Consider the following 27,500-nt stretch of genomic DNA (forward strand, 5'->3'; position numbering starts at 1 on the left):
GTGTTACAAGCAATGGAATAAAAGTCTGTTTTTAAGAGCGATTTAAAAACAGGAAGAGAGGAGGCCTGTCTAACACTCAAAGGTAAGTCGTTCCAGAGCTTGGGAGCAGCAGCGGCGAAAGCTCTGTCACCTCTATGCTTCACTCAGCCTTGTGTCAGGGACCGTCAACAGCTGCTGATCGGCTGATCATAGGGATCGGGGGGTGGGGCAGTGAGGTTGAAGGAGGTCTGAGAGATTTGTTGGAGCGAGGTTGTTTAGACATTTGAAAATAAATAGTAGGAGTTTAAAGTTGATTCGGTAGCGCACAGGGGGTCAGTGAAGGGACGCTAACATAGGGGTGATGTGCTCACGCCAGCGGGTCTGTGTCAGCAGACGAGCAGCAGAGTTCTGCACGAGCTGCAGGCGGGCGAGGCAGGCCTGGCAAATGCCTAAGTGCAGGGCATTGCAGTAGTCAAGACGGGTTGAGATAAAGGCGTGGATTGATTTCTCAAGATCATGTCCTGACAGAAACGGTTTCACTTTCGCAATTTGCCGTAGTTAATAAAAGTTTTTTTGTACGACGCTGCTGATTTGTTTTTCGAACTTAAAATCTGAGTCGAACTTAACCCCCAGGTTTGTGACACAGTCGCTGAGATACGGGGACAGAGATCCCCATATCTATTATATTGATAAAATCAAAATAAATAAAAAATACAAGTAAAAAAAAAATTTAAAAAAAAATCCATATAGTGATATACAGTATTACATGTGTATGTTATATTTAGAATCAATATAGTGATATGTTACATGTACAATTGTGTACATTTTGTCTATAATCAATATAAGAAATACAAACAAATAAATAAATAAAACATTCAAAAAATCAATGTATTGATATACCGTATTTCCTTGATTTGCCGCCGGGGCGCTAATTAATTTAAAACCTGTTCTCACTCCTGCGCTTACCAAAGGCATGCGGTAAAAGTAAGCATGCGCTAATTATTTTAAAACCTCTTCTCACTCTGGCACTTACCAACGGCATGCAGTAAAAATTTGAGTGTGATGTAAGCTTGGACCTTAAATCCTATTGAATAGTTCTTAATCTTCTTCCCTTTATGCGATTTCAAATAACCGGTATTGAAATCAGCCTCCTCCATTTTGAAAATCATGACAGGGGAAGTGTCACTCGAGACGTCACGAGTTTGACCAGGCGGTAATACTAAGCATGCGCTAATTATTTTGCGAAGCGAGTTTGACCCGGCAGTAATTCAAGGCAGGCGCATACTATATGCCCTGCGGCAATTTAAGGAAATGCGGTATTAAATCTATAATATTTACAATATATTTAAAATTAATTTAGTGATATCTTAAATGTATAATATGTACAATTTATATAAAATCAATATAGTGATATATGAAATGTATAATATGTAAAATATATTTAAAATCAATATATGTTATATATTACATGTACACTGATGTGTACGTTATATTTTAAATTATTAAGGTGTAACATTACACACACAACAATGAGTACATTATATTTAAAATTAATAAAGTGTAATATCACAAGTATGATAATATGTACAACATATTTAAAATGATCATAGTGTAAAATTATAGACATGAATATGAGAACATTATATTACAATTAACGTGTATTAGAAGTATGATGATGTTACATTATATTAAAATGATTAAAGTGTAATATTACATACACAATGATGAGTACTTTATATTAAAATGATTAAAGTGTAATATTACATACACAATGATGAGTACTTTATATTAAAATGATTAAAGTGTAATATTACATACACAATGAGGAATACATTATATTAAAATGATTAAAGTGTACACTTTTGATTAAGGGCTATATAAATAAACTTTGATTTGATTGATTGATTACGTACACAATGAGGAGTACATTATATTAAAATGATTAAAGTGTAATATTACATACACATTGATGAGTACGTTATATTAAAATGTGATATTACAAAAACGATAACAAGTACTTTATATTTCAAGAGAAGATGCTGAAATGTGCAAGGTGTACTCATGTTCAGTTTTTCATTAAGTAGTACTTTTGTTACTGTACATAAAAATCTGCAGTAGCAGCACATGATTTGCCATGGTGGGAGGATAAACAGTCCTTACTGTACTTACTGTACTGGAAGAAAGCACTTTGTGTGTCAGTCTTCCATCATTAACAGTGTAACATGACATCATCCTTCTCAGCTACCTGGTGATGCCGTACATGTTCACGGACCTGTCCAAGGTGCGGGGGCACCTTTCCGAGGACAAAGTCCAGTTTTTGGTCTACCAGATGCTGTGCGGACTCAGGGTGAGCGCTCACACACGTACATGGCTGCCTTTCTTGTCACCACACCACACACGGCTGGAGTGCCCGCTGGCTGCTCTAAAATACGTTTACACAACAAATGCAAATAACAGTTTTAACAGGAAAATGTTGACACTAAAAACCAGAGATTTTATTTTCAAGCCTATACACACAACTTTCCGCTTCTGAAGAACGACACTGATTTGTTTACGTCCTTTATTTTAAAATGTAGTTTGTGCACACACAGCAGATGTTTTTCCAAACCTTCTCAAAACACCCTATGTTTCTCTTTAAAAGGGAACTTTTTTAACTCAATCTAAGACATGAATCAACACTAGCAAGAGTCGGCCCACAATGGAGCCAATTGAAATTGCTCCATTCTGCCCTTAAAGCACTCTAAAACATCCAAAAACCTCTATCATAGTTTTATATACACACTGTAAGTATATATGTCATTTAGTAACATTGATAACATGTAATATTTGCGTATTTTGATCTATGTAAACATACAGTGACATATTCATTTCATAGACGCATCACAATGTTCACTATTCCCTTAAATATGATTCATAATAATATTCATATTACTACAGTAGTACGAATTGGTTATATGACATAACATGATAATGATGTACAGTACGTACTAACTGTGATTTGACAATGATTATGATGTACAGTAAGTAGTAAATGCGATATGACATAATCATGATTATGATGTACTAAATTTGATATGACATAAGGATTATGATGTACAGTGATTACTAAAAGTGATATGACAATGATTATGTTTTACAGTAAATACTAAAAGTGATATAACAATGATTATGATGTACAGTAAGTACACAAAGATATGACATAATGATTAGGATGACCAGTATGTATTAAGTGATATGACATAATGATTATAATGTACAGTAAGTACTAAATGTGATATGACATGATTATGATGTGCAGTAAGTACTGAGTGAGATATGACATGATTATGATGTACAGTAAATGCAAACCTCGTTTCCATATGAGTTGGGAAATTGTGTTAGATGTAAATATAAACGGAATACAATGATTTGCAAATCCTTTTCAACCCAAATTCAGTTGAATATGCTATTACTGAACATATTGATGTTCAAACTGATAATAGTCATTAACTTTAGAATTTGATGCCACCAACACGTGACAAAGAAGTTGGGAAAGGTGGCAAAAAATACTGATAAAGTTGGGGAATTCTCATTAAACACTTATTTGGAACATCCCACAGGTGTGCAGGCTAATTGGGAACAGTTGGGTGGCATGATTGGGTATCAAAAGAGCTTCCCAAAAATGCTCAGTCTTTCACAAGAAAGGATGGGGCGAGCGAGGTACACTCAAACAGTTTAACAACGTTTTTCAAAGTGCAATTGGAAGAAATTCAGGGATTTCAACATCTACGGTCCATAATATCATCAAAAGGTTGAGAGAATCTGGAGAAATCACTCCACGTAAGCGGCATGGCCGGAAACCAACATTGAATGACCGTGACCTTCGATCCCTCAGACGGCATTGTATCAAAAATCGACCTCAATCTCTAAAGGATATCACCACATGGGCTCAGTAACACTTCAGAAAACCACTGTCACTTAATACAGTTCGTCGCTACATCTGTTAGTGCAAGTTAAAGCTCTACTACGCATAGCGAAAGCCATTCATCAACAACATCCAGAAACGCCGCCCGCTTCTCTGGGCCCGAGATCATCTAAGATGGACTGATGCAAAGTGGAAAAGTGTTCCGTGGTCTGACGAATATTGTTCCGTGGTCTGACGAATATTCGACATCCCCAAAGGGGAAGCGAACCATCCAGACTGTTATCGACGCAAAGTTCTAAAGCCGGCATCTGCCATTGTATGGGGCTGCATTAGTGCCCAAAGCATGGGTGACTTACACATCTGTGAAGACACCAATAATGCTGTAAGGTACATACATCCAAGCGCCGTCTTTTTCATGGACGCCCCTGCTTATTTCAGCAAGACAATGCCAAGCCACATTCAGCACGTGTTACAACAGAGTGGCTTCGTTAAAAAAAGAGTTCGGGTACTTTCCTGGCCCTGTCTCCCATTGAAAATGTGTGGCGCATTATGAAGCGTAAAATACGACTGTGGAGACCCCGGACTGTTGAACGACTGAAGCTCTACATAAAACAAGAATGGGAAAGAATTCCACTTTTAAAGCTTCAACAATTACTTTCCTCAGTTCCCAAACGTTTGAGTGTTGTTAAAAGAAAAGGTGATGTAACACAGTGGTGAACGTTCCCTTTCCCAACTACTTTGGCACGTGTTGCAGCCATGAAATTGTAAGTTAATTATTATTTGCAAAAAAAAAAAAGTTTATGAGTTTGAACCTCAAATATCTTGTATTTGTAGTGCATTCAACTGAATATGGGTTGAAAAGGATTTGCAAATCATTTACATCTAACACAATTTACCAACTCATATGGAAACTGGGTTTGTACTAAAGGAGATATGATATGAGTATGATATACAGTAAGTACTAAATGTGATATGACATAATGATTATGATGTACAGTAAGTACTAAATGTGATATGACAATGATTATGATGTGCAGTAAGTACTAAATGAGATATGATATGAGTATGATGTACAGTAAGTACTAAGTGATATGACATAATGATTATGATGTACATTAATTATTAAATGTGATATGACATAATGATTATGATGTACAGTAAGTACTAAATATAATATGGCATAATGTAAGTACTAAATGTGATGTGACAGAATGATTACCAAGTACAGTAAGTACTAAAAGTGATATAACAATTATGATGTACAGTAAGTACTAAGTGATATGACATAATGATTATGATGTACAGTGCAGTAAGTACTAAATGTGATATGACATAATGATTGTGATGTACAGTAAGTACTAAACATAACATGACATGATTATGATGTGCAGTAAGTACTAAATGAGATATGACATTATGATTATGATGTACAGTAAGTACTAAATGAGATATGAGTATGATGTAGTTAGTACTATATGTGAAATGACAATGATTATGATGAACAGTAAGTACTAAATGTGCAATACAAATGATGATGATGTACAGTAAGTACTAAATGTGATGCGGCGTATTAAGTATGCACAGTTGGTTCTAAACGTGATATGACAAAATGATTATGATCTTCAGTAAGTACTAAATGTGATATGACAATGATTATGATGTACAGTAAGTACTTAATGTGATACGGCATATTGATCATTATGTACAGTTAGTGCTAAACGTGATATGACATAATGATTATGATGTACAGTAAGTACTAAATGTGATACCACATAATGATTTTGATGTACAGTAAGTGCTAAACAAAATATGACATGAGTATGATGTACAGTAAGTACTAAATGTGATATGATATAATGATGATGTACAGTAAGTACTAAATGGGATAACATAATGATTATGATGTACAGTAAGTACTAAATGTGATATGACATAATTCTTAGAATGTACAGTAAGTACTAAATGTGATATGACAATCATGATTATGGTGTACAGTAAGTACTAAATGTGTAATCTGCCCTGTGTTCCTCTCTGCAGTACATCCACAAGGCTGGAATCATCCACAGGGTAAATTCAAGTCCAGGTTTTATGTTCTGTGTCATTCTGACTCATACTGTGTGTGTGTGTGTGTGTGTGTGTGTGTGTGTGTGTGTGTGTGTGTGTGTGCGTGTGTGCGTGCGTGTGTGTGTGTGTGTGTGTGTGTGTGTGTGTGTGTGTGTGTGTGTGTGTGTGTGTGTGTGTCTCATTGTATTGAGAAACATGACTCAATGGAAGTGTGCTCCAACAGGTAGAATAGTCTTGAGTGTGCCTGCATGTCTGAAGTTGTCATGCCACACCTGCAGTCCTGTGCCAACACCTGTGGGTGCGGGGTTAATGTCAGGTGTGGAACCTAGAGTGCTAAAAAAACAAAAAGTAGCGGATGTTTAGCGATCTCCCCAAAAAAGTGGATTTTTTTTAGACCCTTTTTGGATGCCTCACAAAAGGAACTTTTTAAAATAGACTTTAGAACCGTTTAAAAGGGCTGCCGTGTGTGTCGACGCGAGTATCGAGTCTTGCATCATGACAGAAATGATGACGCGTGAAGCCTGGCCGCAGCATGTGACCTCTTCTGGACGCGGTGCCGATTTAGAGGGGAGTTTTGACAACTCCTAAACCGTCCGAGCTCCACTAAGAATGTGGGCTTTTGAGAGGTCAGTTTAGAGAATAAAAATAGTTGTTTGAAATGCCAATAGAATCAAACTAAGTCACGTTTTTATAAAATCTGATGGCAAACTTAAAGGGGACTGTAGCGTTTTGGAATTTAGCCTATCGTTCAGAATCATTATGAGAGACAAGAAAACCAAAGGTTTTTGGATTTTTTGCAGTCTAACATGCAAAATCATCTCGTTCTTGGTGGCTACCAATGCAGCTAATATTAGCATTAAAAAAACGTCAACAATACTTCATTTACATTCTGTAACCTGTATAATAACCAAACTGTAGCAACATTGTTGTTGTAAGAGAGAACAGTGAGGAACTCTTTTCCATGTGTACTAACACATCGGCGTGCTACGGTATTAGCTTTAAAAGCTAACTTCAGAAAGAGACAAGTTAGCTTCTACGTCAGCACAAAATGTGTTTGAGTTTGAAATACACAACACTGTGATAAAACAGTAATATGTACTAAGTGAAAACATGCTAAATCATATTACAGTATCTGTAAAGTATTGTTTCATTTTTTGTTTGTATGTACTGCAGTTGTAATAACACACATGACATTTTAGGAATCCTAAAAAACAACAAAAAACTTCTCTTCTTGTCTCTCATAATGATTGTGAACGATAAACAAAAATTTGACGATTCGGTCAAACATTTATTGTGATTCGTCGTCAATTCCAGGAGCCATAACCGATTCAAGAATTCAATATGTGGTAAAAAAAAAAAAAAAACAACTACAAAAAAACGTCCGTTTGTAATTGTATATTTGGCCAACAGGTGGTCTCTTATGCCGAAGCGCGCATGAAGCTTCCAGAAAATCTCAATTGGTTCAATGGCTCATGCGGCGTCATCTTACCATCACTAAAAATACGCTTTCGGGAAAGCTGAACACAGAAAAGTACATAGCAATAATCTCGTTGTCACATGGTATGGTATTGTGATGGAAAACATTTGTGTATACATGTATTACAAACTGCAGTTTTACTGTGAAAAGCACATTCTTACCAGAAAAGGACCTTGTCCGCATTGACTCACTGTGAGTGAGTATCTGTTCTCATTGCTCATTTAACAGTGCACCATTGTCTTAACGGTCTGCACTTTCCTCTGTTGTTGTGTCATATGCTCTCACCCCTAAGCAATGATCCCACGAGGAACTAAGCTGTGAATAGTCCTCAGGTGCTCATTTGCAGCAGGTAACACACATAATTACTAATCACCCGCAGGTGAGAAGAATAGCGCTAAGCAGCAGGGTGTGAAGCTACTGCGGGGACAACACCAACAAATTAAGAACTCAGGACAGGAAGTGAATCAAAACACACACAAAAAAATACCGCAAAATCTAAACTAAGCGTGACCTGGAGTCACAGGTCCTGACACTAAAAGCCGTATGTTAGGGAAAATGGTTAAAAATAAATATTTTTTCTAATGAATGCACATCGTCAACATTGGAGTTTCACTTTTTACGTGTGTACATTGATTAATTAAAACCTTTTAAAGTTCCAAACACTCCATAGGTCCAAATTAAATACATTCGCATTGGTTTTACTTGTAGTAGTAAATTAATCAAAGCAACAAAATATAAAGGGAATAACTACTTCAGTAGGGATTACCACTATAACCGTAGAGCAGGGTAAAATTCCCGTTTCAAATTTTTTCCTGTTAGCACGTTAATCGCTCACTAACTAAATGCTAACAGGAATATAAAAAGTCATCTATACACCAATGTAAATATGTCTGAGTGCAATGGAGGCCAAGGGCAGTGCTGGCTATCGGGTGGATAGCTCAGGCTTTTAGCTCGGTAGCTAGCACGCCCGTCTCTCGTGCCGAATGTGCCAGGCAGAGACTCTCCCACGAAGGTTACATGTTTAAAGTAGAAACTGCATCAAATTGTCCTTTTGCTATTGTGTTGATTGAGTGGGAGTTATGTAATACTCACAATTATATGTCAGTACAATTATACTCACACCTACCCAAGTACAATTCAGTCAAAGCTCAACTTGAATATCGAGTGTGGCAGTGATTAAACCGCGAGCACATTAGCATACTTTTGTGATTTTTTTAATCATGTAATAATGTTGTAAACTATGTAAAATTGATGTAAAATGTTATAATGTTGTAAAATATGTAATAACGTAAAATATGTTATAATGTTGCAAATATTGTGTATGTTTATTAATAAATAAATATATATATATATATATATATATATATATATATATATATATATATATATATATATATATATATATATACAGACACATACACACAGTATCCTGTATAAATGCATATATAAATATACATATATATATATATATACATGTATATACACATATATGCTTATATATGCATATACATATATGCATATATATGCATATATGTGCATATATATGCATATATATATATATATGCATATGCATATATATAAATATATATAGATATATATATAATATATATATATATATATATACACACACACACACACACAGTGGGGCAAAAAAGTATTTAGTCAGCCACCGATTGTGCAAGTTGTCCCACTTAAAATGATGACAGAAGTCAGTAATTTATATCATATGTACACTTCAACTGTGAGAGACAGAATGTGAAAAAAAAATCCAGGAATTCACATTGTAGGAATTTTTAAGAATTTATTTGTAAATTATGGTGGAAAATAAGTATTTGGTCAACCATTCAAAGGTCTCACTGATGGAAGGAGGCTTTGGCTCAAAAGTTCACGATACATGGGCCCATTCATTCTTTCCTTAACACGGATCAATCGTCCTGTCCCCTTAGCAGAAAAACAGCCCCAAAGCATGATGTTTCCACCCCCATGCTTCACAGTAGGTTTGGTGTTCTTGGGATGCAACTCAGTATTCTTTTTCCTCCAAACACAACGAGTTGAGTTTACACCAAGGAGTTCTATTTTGGTTTCATCTGACGACATGACATTCTCCCAATCCTCTGCTGTATCATCCATGTGCTCTCTGGCAAACTTCAGACGGGCCTGGACATGCACTGCCTTAAACAGGGGGCCACGTCTGGCACTGCAGGATTTGATTCCCTGTCGGCGTAGTGTGTTAGTGATGGTAACCTTTGTTACTTTGGTCCCAGCTCTCTGCAGGTCATGCACTAGATCCCCACGTGTGGTTCTGGGATTTTTGCTCACCGTTCTCATGATCAATTTGACCCCACGGGATGAGATCTTGCTACCAGATCGAGGGAGATTTTCAGTGGTCTTGTATGTCTTCCATTTTCCGATAATTGCTCCCACAGTTAATTTTTTCACACCAAGCTGCTTGCCTATTGTAGATTCACTCTTCCCAGTCTGGTGCAGGTCTACAATTCTTTTCCTGGTGTCCTTCGACAGCTCTTTGGTCTTGGCCATAGTGGAGTTTGGAGTCTGACTGTTTGAGGCTGTGGACAGGTGTCTTTCATACAGATAACGAGTTCAAACAAGTGCCATTAATACAGGTAATGAGTGGAGGACAGAAGAGCTTCTTAAAGAAGAAGTTACAGGTCTGTGAGTGCCAGAGATCTTCCTTGTTTGAAGTGACCAAATTCTTATTTTCTTCCATAATTTACAAATAAATTCTTTAAAATTCCTGCAATGTTAATTCCTGGATTTTATTTTCACATTCTGTCTCTCACAATTGAAGTGTACCTATGATGAAAATTACAGACCTCTGTCATAATTTTAAGTGGCAGAACTTGCACAATCGGTGGCTGACTAAATACTTTTTTGCCCAACTGTACATCATTCATATATATTATTCATTTATCTATGAAATATATGTTTTTGTTAACAAGTTCAAGGTGTTTAATGACATTACATTTCAAGCATGTTTCTTTCATGAAGACAAGAATATAAGTTGGTAGTACCTGACTGCGATGACTTGGAATCAGACAATAGTGATGATAACGTCCACATTTTCAAATGGAGGAGAAGAAAAAGTCATTTCTGTCCAATACCACATACAATTGGTTGCTTTTTGTTTATCCAGCTTCCATAGTCCATACTCCTTTTTATACACTTGACAAGAAATACATTAGCGGCAAACTTCGTGGCTTGTTAGCAGAGGTGGGTAGTAATGCGCTACATTTACTCCGTTACATTTACTTGAGTAACTTTTGGGATAAATTGTACTTCTACAAGTAGTTTTTATGCAACATACTTTTACTTTTACTTGAGTATATTTATCGAGAAGAAACGCTACTTTTACTGTGTTCCATTTATCTATATTCGGCTCGCTACTCGCTACTTTTGTTTATCGATCTGTTAATGTTTGTTTTGGTTTATGACAGAGCTTCAACGTAGGATACGCATGCCTGCGTTTCACCAATCACATGCAGTCACTGGTGATGTTGGACCAATCACACAAAGCCAGGCGGTCACATGACCCGACTTAAACAAGTTGAAAAACTTATTCGGGTATGACCATTAAGTGGTCAATTTTACGGAATATGTACTGTACTGTGCAATCTACTAATAAAAGTTTCAATCAATCAATCAAAAGAGTAAAGGAAAAAAAATACTTTTTATTTCAACCGTACTTCCCGTCAAAAGCCTAAAGACTGATCGCACAGTTCCTGTCTTCACAATAAAAGTGCTGCTCCATTGCGCCAGCGCTAACAAAATAAGAGTCCGAAAGCCAGCGCAAACAAGCGAGCAAGCTACGGAGTTTGCCGCCAATGTATTTCTTGTAAAGTGTATAAAAACGAATATGGAAGCTTGACAAATAAAATGCCCAAAAAAAAAAACGACTTTCATGTGGTATTAGACAGAAAAGAGGAACTTTTTTTCTCCTCCATTTGAAAACGTGGACGTCTGATTCCAATCAATGCAAGTCACCAGAATCAGGTAATACACTAACTTATATTCTTGTCTTAATGAAAGATAGAAATCTATGTGTTAAACATGCATGTATATTCATTAAAACACCTTTAACATGTCAAAAAAAACGGCAAAATAAATAAATATAAATTATATACTGTATATATATATATATATATATATATATATATATATATAATGATATTTGTGTGTATATATGATATAGGTGTGTATGTATATGTATATATGAGGTAGATCACCTCGACTTGGTCATTTATTGATAAACGTTGAAAAACTTATTGGGGTGTTACCATTTAGTGGTCAATTGTACGGAATATGTACTGTACTGTGCAATCTACTAATAGAAGTTTCAATCAATCAATCAATGCCTGCTGAGCCTATGGTGCTGTTAAGTTATTGTGGCTCAATGTGCCTTAATTTTTTTTATTTTAATGTACTATATATCATTGTTTTAGTTGCTTAAGAGATATCCCTGGCTCTGAATTTGCTCATTGCTATTTTTATGTTTTTGTGCATTATTTGTTGCCGTAATCAGGTTACTCATCAGTTACTCAGTACTTGAGTAGTTTTTTCACAACATACTTTTTACTTTTTACTTTTACTCAAGTAAATATTTGAGTGACTACTCCTTACTTTTACTTGAGTAATAAATCTCTAAAGTAACAGTACTCTTACTTGAGTACAATTTCTGGCTACTCTACCCACCTCTGCTTGTTAGCTTGTTCACGCGAGCTTTCTGAGACTCTTATTTTGTTAGCGCGGGCAGGATGAAGCAGCGCTTTTATTGTGAAGACAGGAACTGTGCGGTCAGTTGTAAGGCTTTTGACGGGAGTTAAGGTTGAAATAAAAAGTGTTCCTCGCCTTCCTGACGGTCTTGTAATCCTTCACACTGAGCTCACAGCGGCCAGCGTCAGCTCACAAGATCCCCAGGTGCCGCGAATATCAATCAAGTGACGTCACAGTGAAGCTGTATGATCGCTAATTTGTAGGTGTATTTTTTCAATGCCTGGCTGGCGATGACGTAATGGGCTCTATATGATAAGCGCACTGGTTCTAAATGTCTACCGAAAAGATGTTAGCCAAAGATCGTATGCAACATGTGCTCTGCTGTTTTTTTTTAACTTATTTTCCACCATAATTTACAAATAAATTCTGTAAAATTCCTGCAATGTGATTTCCTAGATTTTGTTTTCCACATTCTGTCTCTCACAGTTGAAGTGTACCTATGATGAAAATTACAGACCTCTGTCATCATTTTAAGTGGGAGAACTTGCACAATCGGTGGCTGACTAAATACTTTTTTGCCCCACTGTATATATATATATGTATATATATATATATATATATATATATATATATATATACACAGTATATATACATGTATACATAGTATATTTACATATATACAGTTTTTGGCTCTTGTCAAAGTTCTTCGCTCTGAAGTGGGCACCGTAGAACGTAGAGAAGTAGAACATAGATCGTAGAAAGTTGCATGTAGAACATACAAAGTATAACTTAGAGAAGGATAACGTTGATAGTGGAACATAGAAAGTAGAACAGAACATAAAAACTAGACCATAGAAATTAAATGTAGAAAGCAGAATGTAGAACACAGTATATACAAAGTGAAAAGTAAAACAGAGTGTAGCAAGTAGCACATAGCACGTATAGAGTAGAGAAGAACGTAGAAAGTAGAACAGAAGTAGCATGTACTAGAAAGTAGATCGTAAAATGTGGTAAAGACAACTTAGAAAGTAGAAAGTGAATAGTAAAACATGAAACGGACAACGTAGAACGTAGCAAGTAGAACGTTGAATGTAGAACATAGAACACTTGGAAATTTCATGTCCTTCACTTGCCTCCTGTTCTGTTGCAGGACCTTAAACCAGGAAACTTGGCAGTAAACCAAGACTGTGAGCTGAAGGTTCGTACATGCCAAACACAAACACACTCTGAAGGATCTTTGAATCTTCGTACTTGGCAAACAAACACTCTGAAGGATCTTTGAATCTTCGTACTTGGGAAACAAACACACTGAAGGATCTTTGAATCTTCGTACTTGGCAAACAAACACACTCTAAAGGATCTTTGAAGCTTCGTACTTGACAAACACACTGAAGGATCTTTGACCAGAGTTTCTGCTATAGGTCCTTAGAAACAATCTCATAGAGAGGATCTTTGACTCTTATGTTGCAGTCAGTCTTTACAAACAGAACTTTCCAGTCCTACAGAGCAGGTGTTCTTAATTATTTATTTATTTTTACCTGGGGCCCAACTTTTCCATTACAGAGAGGCCCTACCATGAATTTCTTAAAGTGGACCCCGACTTAAACAAGTTGACAACTACTAATAAAAGTTTCAATCAATCAATCAATCAAAAGTCCTACATAGGTTCTTTGACTCTTGTTTTTGCTAGAGGTCTCTAAAAACGGCACAATATAAAAAATAGTGGGGTCATGATCTGTGGTCTTAGCGACCACTATATAACTTCCAGCACACGCAAAATAAGCAAATCTAAAGCCAATGGCCACATAACAACTCAATCCAGATCCCTTAAAACATACTCCAGTGATAATTTCAACCTTAAATTAGGTGAGTGGGACTGGTCCCCTATGCTCACGAGCAACCTGGTTGAAGATGGTTGGGATTGCTTCAAAACAGCGTTCCTAGCGATACTAAATTTTAGGGCTCCTGTGAAAACAGTCAGGATCAAAGCCCGCTCTGAACCATGGATCAATCCAGACCTATTAGTTGCCATAAAAGACAGAGACAGAAAATACTTCGAATACCAAAAGTGTAAAACTGAAGTAAATAAACAACCCAATAATAATAACCTCAAATCACTCCTTTCAACGCTCAAAAAGCAATGCAATATAACAGTGCAAAATATTGCCGGATTGTAGTCAGCTGGAGGCGTTTTTTAATGAAATTAAACAATGGATGTCCGCTAACTTCTTGCAACTCAACGCCAAAAAAACGGAAATGCTGATTATCGGTCCTGCTAGACACCGACCTCTATTTAATAATACAACTTTAACATTTGACAACCAAACTATTAAACAAGGCGACTTGGTAAAGAATCTGGGTATTATGTTCGACCCAACTCTCTCGTCTGAGTCACACATTAAAAGCGTTACTAAAACAGCCTTCTTTCATCTCCGAAATATCGCTAGAATTCGCTCCATTTTGTCCACTAACGACGCTGAGATCATTATCCATGCGTTTGTTACGTCTCGCCTCGATTACTGTAACGTATTATTTTCTGGTCTCCCCCATGTCTAGCATTAAAAGATTACAGTTGGTACAAAATGCAGCTGCTAGACTTTTGACAAGAACAAGAAAGTTTGATCATATTACGCCTGTACTGGCTCACCTGCACTGGCTTCCTGTGCACTTAAGACATGACTTTACAGGGGAACATTATCACAATTTCAAAAGGTTTGAAAACAATAAAAATCAGTTCCCAGTGGCTTGTTGTATTTTTTGAAATTTTTTTCAAAATTTTACTGGTCCCCGAATATCCCTAAAAAAAAGCTTTAAAGTGCTTGATTTTTGCTATTTGCGATGCCACTATCCATTTCCCTGTGACGTCATACAGTGCTGCCAATGTAAACAAACAACGGCGAATACCACAGCAAGATATAGCAACATTAGCTCGGATTCAGACTCGGATTTCAGCGGCTTAAGCGATTCAACAGATTACGCATGTATTGAAACGGATGGTTGAAGTATGAAAGTATTGAAGAAGAAACTGAAGCTATTGAGCAAATAGCTATTGACGCTATTCATAGCCATAGCATGGCCGAATAGCTGCGTTAGCCTCGCCGGTAAAATGTGCGGACCAAACGATCAGGACTTTCGCATCTCGTGACACTGGAGCAACTTAAATCCTTCGATTGGTAAGTGTTTTTTTTGCATTAAATGTGGGTTGAAGGAAACGTAATATAGTTGCAAATGCATCTGCAGGTTATCCATACATCTCTGTGCCATGTCTGCTTTAGCACCGCCGGTAAATAGCATGTTAGCATCGATTAGCGTAGCATGTTAGCATCAATTAGCTGGCAGTCAACATCAACAAAACTCAACCTTTGTGAATTTGTTGACTTTATAGTTGCAAATGCATCTGCAGGTTATCCATACATCTCTGTGCCATGTCTGCTTTAGCACCGCCGGTAAATAGCATGTTAGCGTCGATTAGCATAGCATGTTAGCATCGATTAGCTGGCAGTCACGCCGCAACCAAATATGTCTGATTAGCACATAAGTCAACATCAACAAAACTCACCTTTGTGATTTTGTTGAATTTATCGTTGCAAATGCATCTGCAGGTTATCCATACATCTCTGTGCCATGTCTGTCATCGCCGGTAAAATGTGGAGACACTGGCACATTCAATGGGGGTCTGCCGGCAGACACTTTCACATCTTCGGGCCAGTAGTGCAACTTGAATCCCTCCCTGTTAGTGTTGTTACACCCTCCGACAACACACCAACGAGGCATGATGTCTCCAAAGTTTCAAAAAATAGTCGAAAAAACGGAAAATAACAGAGCTGAGACCCGGTGTTTGTAATGTGTTGAAAATGAAAATGGCGGCTGTATTACCTCGGAGACGTCACGTTCTGACGTAATCGCAAAAAGAGCGATAAACAGAAAGGCATTTAATTTGCCAAAATTCACCCATTTAGAGTTCGGAAATCGGTTAAAAAAATATATAGTCTTTTTTTCTGCACCATCAAAGTATATATTGACGCTTACATAGGTCTGGTGATAATGTTCCCCTTTAAGGTTTTACTACTTATGTATAAAATACTACACGGTCTAGCTCCAGCCTATCTTGCCGATTGTTTTGTACCATATGTCCGGCAAGAAATCTGCGTTCAAAGAAAGCCCAAAAAAAGTCGGCGGGCTATAGAGCGTTTTCAGTTTGGGCTCCAGTACTCTAGAATGACCTCCCGGTAACAGTTCGAGATGCCACCTCAGTAGAAGCATTTAAGTCTCACCTTAAAATTCTAGCCTTTAAATAGACCCCCCTTTTAGACCAGTTGATCTGCCGTTTATTTTCTTTTTCTCCTCGGTCCCACTCTCCCTTGTGGAGGGGGTCCGGTCCAATGGCCATGGATGAAGTACTGGCTGTCCAGAGTCGGGACCCAGGATGGACCGCTCGTCCAGAGTCGAGACCCAGGATGGACCGCTCGCATGTGTATCGGCTGGGGATATCTCTGCGCTTGGGATGGTTTCCTGTTGGCTCCACTGTGAACGGGACTCTCGCTGCTGTGTTGGATCCGCTTTGGACTGTACTCTCGCGGCTGTGTTGAATCCACTATGGATTGAACTTTCACTGTATCATGTTAGACCCGCTCGACATCCATTGCTTTCGGTCCTCTCCAAGGTTTCTCATAGTCATCATTGTCACCGACGTCCCACTGGGTGTGAGTTTTCCTTGCCCTTATGTGGGCCCTACCGAGGATGTCGTAGTCATTTGTGTTGTGGTTTGTGCAGCCCTTTGAGACACTAGTGATTTAGGGCTATAAAAATAATCATTGATTGATTGATCCATTACTGCTTGTTTTACTGCATGAATGTGATTTGATGGTGGATTTTGTGTTCCGTTGACTTTTATTCTGCCCTCCAACACAGATCCTGGACTTTGGGCTTGCTCGCAGTACTGATGCTGAGATGACCGGCTATGTGGTGACCCGTTGGTACCGGGCGCCTGAGGTCATTCTGAACTGGATGCACTACACACAGACTGGTAAGACAATCACAGCTTCTAATCTTTTGTGTGTGTGTATTTGTGTGTGTGTGTGTGTGTGTGTGTGTGTGTGTGTGTGTATATATATAAAACTAATCGATTAAAATCGATTATATAAATAGTTGCCGATTAATTTAATCATCAATTCCTTGGATGTATGCAATGCGCATGCGCTGAGGCCAACCCCCCCCCCCCCCCAAACCTTTATTTATAAACAGCAAAATTTACAAACAGCTGAGACACAATCATCAAAATAAGTACAAAAACAGTTCAAAACAGCACCAGGGTGGCGCTGAGGCTACGTCTCATGTGGTGGCAGTGAGCCAGCCAATGATGTGTCATGTGCAGCTCACGTGACCACACAGTCTTCTTTACCTGGAAACATTCGAAAAATGGCGGAGGGAAACAGTACGGATAGTTCAGCGGAGAAACATCTCGAGGTTATTGCTTCAATGGAGAAAAGTGTACGACGGAACACTTTACTTTAAAGACTTCAAAGAAGACAGTTTTCTGCAAAACGTGCAGCATGGACGTCGCGCACGGAATGACAATATTGCTTCGGCAGCACCTGAAGAGGAGCCATGGATAAAGGGAAAAACTCACGGTACGTAACTTTTTTAAATCCATGGTCCAAGTATATTGATCCGTTGTGTCCGTCTTTGTGTGTTTTTAATCTTTTGTTAACGAGGAGATTTTTTTTTAAGGAAGCGCAGCAATAACTGTTGTGTATTAACTTTCAGAGTGTTAGGAACTTTTTGGATAGTGCGACGACTTCTTTTTCTGTGTTGTTTTGAATCGCAACAGGCATTCATAAGTTCAGCTTTTTTGCGAGTAACGTTAACGTTATGCCTTTGTTGCAACGCGGGGCTGATAATGTGTTTGCGGCACATTTGACTCCGTTTTGAGAGAGAAAACGCACGTTTACCAATTTCGAAATAAACGTAATGGACAGAAATATCTCCGGTTGGTTTCATAATGGATCAATGTAGCCGGGCCCAGTAAAGCTATACAAATCTATTTAAACTTGAGTGACACTTTAGTATAACTAAACGTTATGAAGGTTCTGGAATATTTCATGCTATTATTCAGAGGTAGCCTAAAGTGAATTCTTTATTATTCACAACAGAAACGTGTACAATATCTGATCCAGTTCTGATCTAATGAGTTACATTTCTGTGTTGTTATTGGTGTATTTTGCAAATCCAATGTCAATTTATTTAATTTAGCTGTTTTTTTAATGTAGTGGCGTATTTGTCCTTTACGTCAGAAATTAATAATTAAATCAACTGGGTATGTATTGAGTTACATGTAAATGATGCTACTATTTATGTTCATAATATGGTTGCTCTCATTTCAGAAAGAAACAGGCCAGCATTAGAGACTTGGTACAAAGGAAGGTAGGCACACCACAGCAAGCGGCTGCATTGACTGATGCTATCCTGAATATGTTGGTAACTGACATGAGGCGACTATCAATGGTGGAGGATGAAGGTTTTAGACAAATGATTCACTTTCTCAACCCTGGTTACACTCTTCCCTTGAGGACCCATTTTACCAAACTGATGGAGAGGAAGTGCGAGCAGACATTCCATGCTGTGTAGACTGACATAAAAGCCACCCAGAGCAAAATTGCTCTCACTACTGATGTGTGGACAAGTGTAACCACCTTGGCAATACATGCCGTTACATTGGAGACGAATGGAACATGAAGTCAATCTGCCGTACGACCATGCCACTAGAGGAAAGACATTCAGCAACCAAAATTGCAGAATGGTTGAAATAGCTAATAGCCAGGTTTGGAATTCCCCTAAGCAAAATTATTGCTATTTTGCATGACAATGGTGCACTTTATAAAAAACAACAACATTTTTGTTACAATTGCCTTGTTTTATTTGGCAAGTCAAAAGGACATGATGCCAGTATGCTGTTTTTTTTTAAATAAAGTATTGGAAAGGATAGAAATGTAGTTTGTCTCTTTTATCCGATTATCAAATTAATCATTAGTTGCAGCCCTAATATATATATATATATATATATATATATATATATATATATATATATATATATATAGAGATATAGATAGGTTGAGAGTTCAAACCCCGGCCGAGTCATACCAAAGACTATAAAAAGTGGACCCATTGCCTCCCTGCTTGGCTATCAGCGTCAAGGGTTGGAATTGGGGGTTAAATCACCATAAATGATTCCCGGGCGCGGCACCGCTGCTGCCCACTGCTCCCCTCACCTCCCAGGGGGTGATCAAGGGGATGGGTCAAATGCAAGGGACAAATTTCACCACACCTAGTGTGTGTGTGACAATCATTGGTGCTTTAACTTGGCTATCAGCATCAAGGGTTGGAATTGGGGGTTAAATCATCATAAATGATTCCTGGGCGCGGCACCGCTGCTGCCCACTGCTCCTCTCACCTCCCAGGGGGTGATCAAGGGGATGGGTCAAATCCAGGGGACAAATTTCACCACACCTAGTGTGTGTGTGACAATCATTGGTACTTTAACTTGGCTATCAGCATCAAGGGTTGGAATTTGGGGTTAAATCACCATAAATGATTCCCGGGCGCGGCACCGCTGCTGCCCTCACCTCCCAGGGGGTGATCAAGGGGATGGGTCAAATGCAGAGGACACATTTCACCACACCTAGTGTGTGTGTGACAATCATTGGTACTTTAACTTGGCTATCAGCATCAAGGGTTGGAATTGGGGGTTAAATCATCATAAATGATTCCCGGGCGCGGCACCGCTGCTGCCCACTGCTCCCCTCACCTCCCAGGGGGTGATCAAGGGGATGGGTCAAATGCAGGGGACAAATTTCACCACACCTAGTGTGTGTGTGACAATCATTGGTACTTTAACTTTATATATATATATATATATATATATATATATATATATACTGTACATACATATATATACACATATATATAATATATACTTTTTATTTGTATTTTTTTTTGTATTTCCCTGAAGGAACTCTGCTGAAGGAATCAATAAATTGCTATCTATCTATATATCAGAAATACTTCATTAATAATATGTATGTATCATGTGTGTGTGTGTGTGTATATATATATATATACACACACATATATATATATATATATATATATATATATATATATATATATATATATATACACACTTTTTATTTTATTTTTTATATTTTCTTTCATCAATTATCGCTTTTCGCCGGTGTTTTGTTTATATTTGCGGGGGTCAAAATTTCATCCCCCTTTATTGCATTTTTATTGGTCGTAAATTTTGATTCGCCAAAAGGTTTATCATTCACAAATACTACCTCAGTTTGCACTTGGACAACCTTACCGCAAGGGGCTGTCAAAAGAAAGACTTAATGGTAAACACTAAGGTGAGCGTAAAGTCAACCCTTATAACTTCATCCTGTGCCATGTCTCCAGTAAATTACTTGTTTTAGTCGTTATGAGTCCATGGAAACTTCACTTTTATCTCCCGCTTGAACGACATTGTTTGAGGAGGGAGACAGGCTAGCTTTTAGCTTCAAGCTAACCAGCACCCGACCAGACTCCTTCACCCCAAAAACATACTTTGCAGGTCAACAAATATGTGCCTTTTGAAGTGTGCACAAGTCGCAACCTCATCGCAGGGCCAACACAGATAGACAGACAACTTTCACACTCACACACTAGGGCCAATTTAGTGTTGCCAATCAACCTATCCCCAGGTGCATGTCTTTGGAAGTGGGAGGAAGCCGGAGTACCTGGAGGGAACCCACGCATTCACGGGGAGAACATGCAAACTCCACACAGAAAGATCCTGAGCCTGGATTTGAACCCAGGACTGCAGGAACTTCCGACTTATTAAATACAAATATAGAAAAAACCACCGGCAGCGGTAAAGCTTAGAACCATGAAGGAAAGAAGAACGTGAATGAATGTTTATAACTGATACATTTACATATGCATAAATATGTTTTCTTTTGTATTATTTTTTCAATCAATTAACGTTTATGACAACCTTTTTCCAAAACACAATATAGAATGTGAGATATAACAGGATAATGCATACGTTTATCATTTGTTTTCAAAACGCTTACAAAAAAGTGGGACCCCAAAAAATGACTGTGGAACCCCATTTTCATGACTTGATGGGTTCCCTGGGACCCCATTTTGAAAATTCCTAGCACCAACAGTGAATATATACACACACATATATATATATATATATATATATATATATATATATATATATATATATATATATATATATATATATATATATATATATATATATATATATATATGTATATGTGTGTTTTGGACACTCGGGTGAAGAGAGGGGCAGAGCTTTCTACTGATCACCACCTGGTGGTGAGTTGGCTGCGATGGTGGGGGAGGATACCGGACTGACCTGGCAGGCCCAAACGCATTGTGAGGGTCTGCTGGGAACGTCTGGCAGAGTCTCCTGTCAGAGAAAGTTTCAATTCCCACCTCCGGAAGAACTTCGAACATGTCACGAGGGAGGTGCTGGACATTGAGTCCGAGTGGACCATGTTCCGCACCTCTATTGTCGAGGCGGCTGATCGGAGCTGTGGCCGCAAGGTAGTTGGTGCCTGTCGGGGCGGCAATCCTAAAACCCCTTGGTGGACACCAGCGGTGAGGGATGCCGTCAAGCTGAAGAAGGAGTCCTATCGGGTCCCTTTGGCTCATAGGACTCCGGACGCAGTGGACAGGTACCGACAGGCCAAGCGGTGTGTGGTTTCAGCGGTCGCTGAGGCAAAAACTTGGACATGGGAGGAGTTCGGGGAAGCCATGGAAAACGACTTCCGGGCGGCTTCGAAGCGATTCTGGACCACCGTCCGCCGCCTCAGGAAGGGGAAGCAGTGCAGTATCAACACCGTGTATGGTGCGGATGGTGTTCTGCTGACCTCAACTGCAGATGTTGTGGATAGGTGGAAGGACTACTTCGAAGACCTCCTCAATCCCACCAACACGTCTTCCTATGAGGAAGCTGTGCCTGGAGAATCTGTGGTGGATTCTCCTATTTCTGGGGCTGAGGTCGCTGAGGTAGTTAAAAAGCTCCTCGGTGGCAAGGCCCCGGGGGTGGACGAGACCCGCCCGGAGTTCCTTAAGGCTCTGGATGCTGTGGGGCTGTCTTGGTTGACAAGACTCTGCAGCATCGCGTGGACATCGGGGGCGGTACCTCTGGGTTGGGAGACCGGGGTGGTGGTTCCTCTCTTTAAGAAGGGGGACCGGAGGGTGTGTTCCAACTATCGTGGGATCACACTCCTCAGCCTTCCCGGTAAGGTTTATTCAGGTGTACTGGAGAGGAGGCTACGCCGGATAGTCGGACCTCGGATTCAGGAGGAACAGTGTGGTTTTCGTCCTGGTCGTGGAACTGTGGACCAGCTCTATACTCTCGGCAGGGTTCTTGAGGGTGCACTGGAGTTTGCCCAACCAGTTTACATGTGCTTTGTGGACTTGGAGAAGGCATTCGACCGTGTCCCTCGGGAAGTCCTGTGGGGAGTGCTCAGAGAGTATGGGGTATCGGACTGTCTTATTGTGGCGGTCCGCTCCCTGTACAATCAGTGCCAGAGCTTGGTCCGCATTGCCGGCAGTAAGTCGAACACATTTCCAGTGAGGGTTGGACAACGCCAAGGCTGTCCTTTGTCACCGATTCTGTTCATAACTTTTATGGACATAATTTCTAGGCGCAGTCAAGGTGTTGAGGGGTTCTGGTTTGGTGACCGCAGGATTACGTCTCTGCTTTTTGCAGATGATGTGGTCCTGATGGCTTCATCTGACCGGGATCTTCAGCTCTCACTGGATCGGTTTTCAGCCGAGTGTGAAGCGACCGGAATGAGAATCAGCACCTCCAAGTCCGAGTCCATGGTTCTCGCCCGGAAAAGGGTGGAATGCCATCTCCGGGTTGGAGAGGAGACCCTGCCCCAAGTGGAGGAGTTCAAGTACCTAGGAGTCTTGTTCACGAGTGAAGGAAGAGTGGATCGTGAGATCGACAGGCGGATCGGTGCGGCGTCTTCAGTAATGCGGACGTTGTACCGATCCGTTGTGGTGAAGAAGGAGCTGAGCCGGAAGGCAAAGCTCTCAATTTACCGGTCGATCTACGTTCCCATCCTCACCTATGGTCTTGAGCTTTGGGTCATGACCGAAAGGATAAGGTCACGGGTACAAGTGGCCAAAATGAGTTTCCTCTGCCGTGTGGCGGGGCTCTCCCTTAGAGATAGGGTGAGAAGCTCTGCCATCCGGGAGGAACTCAAAGTAAAGCCGCTGGGGACAAGCGGTAACAAATGGATGGATGGATGTTTGTGTATATATGTACCGGTATATATATATGTGTGTGTGTATATACCTAGTACCAACCTCGTCACGTCCGTTGTGTCCTGAGCAAGACACTTCACCCTTGCTCCTGATGGGTGCCGGTTGGCGCCTTGCATGGCAGCTCCCTCCATCAGTGTGTGAATGGGTAAATGTGGAAGTAGTGTCAAAGCGCTTTGAGTACCTTGAAGGTAGAAAAGCGCTATACAATTACAACCCATTTATATATATATATATATATATACATATATATTTACACATTTATTTATATGTATACATATATTTATATATATGCATGTATATTTAAATATATATTTAGATATATATATGGGTGTGTGTATGTTCACTTTTGTACATATATGTGTATATAATTATTAGACATGTCCGATACTATCGGACTGCCGATATTCCATGCATCCATTTTCCCTCCATCCATTTTCTCCGGTTTATTTCCTTCGGGGTCGCGGGAGGCGCTGTAGCCTATCTCAGCTACAATCAGGCGGAAGGCGGGGTTACCCCTGGACAAGTGGCAACCTCATCGCAGGGCCAATGGATGGATGGATGTATAGACAATATATATATATATATATATATATATATATATATATATATATATATATGCGTGTATATATATATGTATGCGTCTACATATTTGTGTATTTATATGTACAGTATATATATATATATATATATATATATATTAAATAGAAAAATATATTATATTTGATCCATTTCATATACATATTGATGTTATAAATATATTTAATATTTCAAATATAAATTGCAATTGTGTTGTCTCTGATCCAATGATGGAGCACTGAGTGTTTTTGTGTGTCGTCTACTCTAGTGGACATCTGGTCTGTGGGCTGCATCATGGCTGAGATGATCAACGGGAAAACTCTTTTCAAAGGCAAAGATTGTATCTTTTACCGGAACCACGCCATGAAGACATCACACTCTAACTTGTCCACCGTCTGCCATTAGATCTTTGGCCGACGTTTTAGTAGTGAGGGATGAAAAACAGCAGAGCACTCTTGTGTATATATAGGATCTTTGGCTTGCGTATTTGAAGTAGGTCCTTAAAAACAACACCACGCTCTTGTCATATATATAGGATCTTTGGCCAGCGTATTTGAAGTAGGTCCTTATAAACAGCATTGCACTCTTGTCATATACATAGGATCTTTGGCTAGTGTATTTGAAGTGGGGCCTTAAAAACAGCAGAGCACTATTTTCATATATATAGGATTTTTGGCTAGTGTATTTGAAGTAAGTCCTTAAAGAGAGCACTGCACTCTCATCATATATATAGGATCTTTGCTTAGTGTATTTGATGTAGTAGGTCCTTATATATATATATATATATATATATATATATATATATATATATATATATATATATATATATATATATATATATATATATATATATATATACATATACATATATATATATATATATATATATATATATATATATATATATATATATATAATCTTTGGCTAGCATATTTGTATAGGTCTTTAAAAACAGCAGAGCAGGATCTTTGACTCTTGTAAATAACATAGTGCTCCTGTCATACGGAAGATCTTTGACTCTTGTAAACGACAAAGCACTCCAGTCATGCGATGCATCTTTGATTCTTGTCATCTACAGAGCGGTCCTGTCATACGGAGGATCTTTGACTCTTGTAAACAACAAAGAGTTTCTGTCATACGGAGGATCTTTGACTCTTGTAAACAGAGCGCTCCTGTCATATGAAGGATCTTTGACTCTTGTTGACGACTTAGTGCTCCTGTCATACGGGAGATCTTTGACTCTTGAAAACAGAGTGCTCCTGTCATGCGAAGGATCTTTGACTCTTGTAAACCGGATGTTCCTGTCATGCGAAGGATCTTTGACTCTTGTAAGTAACATAGTTCTCCTGTCATACGGAGGATCTTTGACTCCTGTAAATAACATAGTGCTCCTGTCATACTGAAGATCTTTGACTCTTGTAAACGACAGAGCGCTCCTGTCATACGCAGGATTTTTGAATTTTGTAAATAACATAGTGTTCCTGTCACACGGAGGATATTTGACTCTTGTAAATACAAAGTGCTCCTGTCATACGGTGATTTTGACTCTTGTAAACAACATAGTGCTCCTGTTTTACGGAGGATATTTGATTCTTGTAAGCAACAGAGTGCTCCTGTCATACGGAGGATCTCTGAACAGTGTTTAAAGGTTTATCGACTACCCGAGTCAGAACGTGTACAGTCTGATTAACTACTAGGTTACCTTCCAAAAATCTCCTTGACTGAGAACCTCTGCAGACATGGATCAGCTGACACAGATCATGAAAGTGACGGGAGTACCTGGACCAGAGTTCATCCAGAAACTGGACAGCCAGGAGGTACAAAGTGTTACATTTCCAAGTTAGTTACTGTGAATATTTCCTTTTTGTGGAGACCTCAATGAATGTTACACATTTAAATTAATAGCAATGACAAAACAGGTCATTCTTTTTCTCATTTGGAATATTCAGCCTTTCGATTTAGTTCCTGCAAGACAATGTCAATGAAGGGAAAACCAATGACGTCGCTGATGTGCGTTTTTATGCAGATACAGTGGAACCTCCATTTATGAACTTATTGGTTCTTGAACATGCTGCGTAAATGGAAGCGTTTGTTTCTTATGGTGAACTCTACTTCACTATACAATGTAAATATTGTTAATTGCTTCTAGACAAAAATCCTTATTTTAGTCAAAGAATACACACTTTGAAGACACTATACTATGTGTGTGTGTGTTTGTGAGTGAATAGAAAAATATAAATATATATATATATATATATATATATGTATATATATATATATATATATATATGTATATATACATATATATATATATATATATATATATATATATATATATATATATATATATATATATATATATATATATATATATATATATATATATATATACACACACACACACACACACACACACACACACACACACACACAGGTTGTGTTGGTGACGAACCCCAAGATGCAGAGATGGCGGCAGGCATTAAGCAGGAAAACATGATTTCCATCCATCCATTTCCTACCGCTTATTCCCTTTTGGGGTCACGGGGGGCGCTGGCGCCTATCTCAGCTACAATCGGGCGGAAGGCGGGGCACACCCTGGACAAGTCGCCACCTCATCGCAGGGCCAACACAGATAGACAGACAACATTCACACTCACATTCACACACTAGGGCCAATTTTAGTGTTGCCAATCAACCTATCCCCAGGTGCATGTCTTTGGAAGTGGGAGGAAGCCGGAGTACCTGGAGGGAACCCACGCATTCACGGGGAGAACATGCAAACTCCACACAGAAAGATCCCGAGCCCGGGATTGAACCCAGGACTGCAGGACCTTCGTAATGTGAGGCAGACCCACTAACCTCTCTGCCACCGTGAAGCCCGAAAACATGATTTAATCTTCAAAAATAAAGAAAAAAACACATACCAGGAACTTGGACGAAAAGACAGCACGCTGCCAATAGCTACAGGATACAGGTACAAACGACAATCAACCGGTAGGAGCGACAATAATCCAGCACTGACTGGAGGGCAAAGAAGGTCTAAATAGCAGCTGGCTGATTGACCCCAGGTGTGGCCCGGTGCCGATCAGCCACAGCAGAGGGGAAAAAGCACTCAGGGATACAAGCAGGAAATAAAGACAAAATAAGAGAACTGACAGAAAACAAAGACAGACAGAGGAAAAACTAAAACATAACCAAACTGTCAGGGACAAGCCTGACACAAACACTTGTAAAGAATATAATGTCCTGGTTGTCTTGAGTTCCCAATAATTTCTACAAATCTTTTTTTTTTTTGTGATAGAGTGATTGGAGCACATACTTGTCGGTCACAAAAAACATTCATGAAGTTTGCTTCTTTTATGAATTTATTATGGGTCTACTTAAAATGTGAGCAAATCTGATGGGTCAAAAGTATAC

General features: G+C 39.0%; 1 protein-coding gene across 1 annotated transcript in view; it reads left to right on the forward strand.

Moving 5' to 3' along the window:
- mapk13 (mitogen-activated protein kinase 13) overlaps positions 1–27,500 on the forward strand; it is a 60,086-nt gene that overhangs the window by 26,879 nt on the left and 5,707 nt on the right. Inside the window, exons 4-9 of the mRNA XM_061889838.1 lie at positions 2,221–2,326; positions 5,921–5,950; positions 13,306–13,353; positions 17,067–17,181; positions 24,352–24,423; positions 25,821–25,900. Of these exons, the coding sequence (XP_061745822.1) occupies positions 2,221–2,326; positions 5,921–5,950; positions 13,306–13,353; positions 17,067–17,181; positions 24,352–24,423; positions 25,821–25,900 (451 nt within the window). The remainder of the gene's footprint in view (positions 1–2,220; positions 2,327–5,920; positions 5,951–13,305; positions 13,354–17,066; positions 17,182–24,351; positions 24,424–25,820; positions 25,901–27,500) is intronic.

This window comes from Nerophis ophidion, linkage group LG27 (assembly GCF_033978795.1).
Source record: "Nerophis ophidion isolate RoL-2023_Sa linkage group LG27, RoL_Noph_v1.0, whole genome shotgun sequence".
NCBI classification, from domain to species: Eukaryota; Metazoa; Chordata; class Actinopteri; order Syngnathiformes; family Syngnathidae; genus Nerophis; species Nerophis ophidion.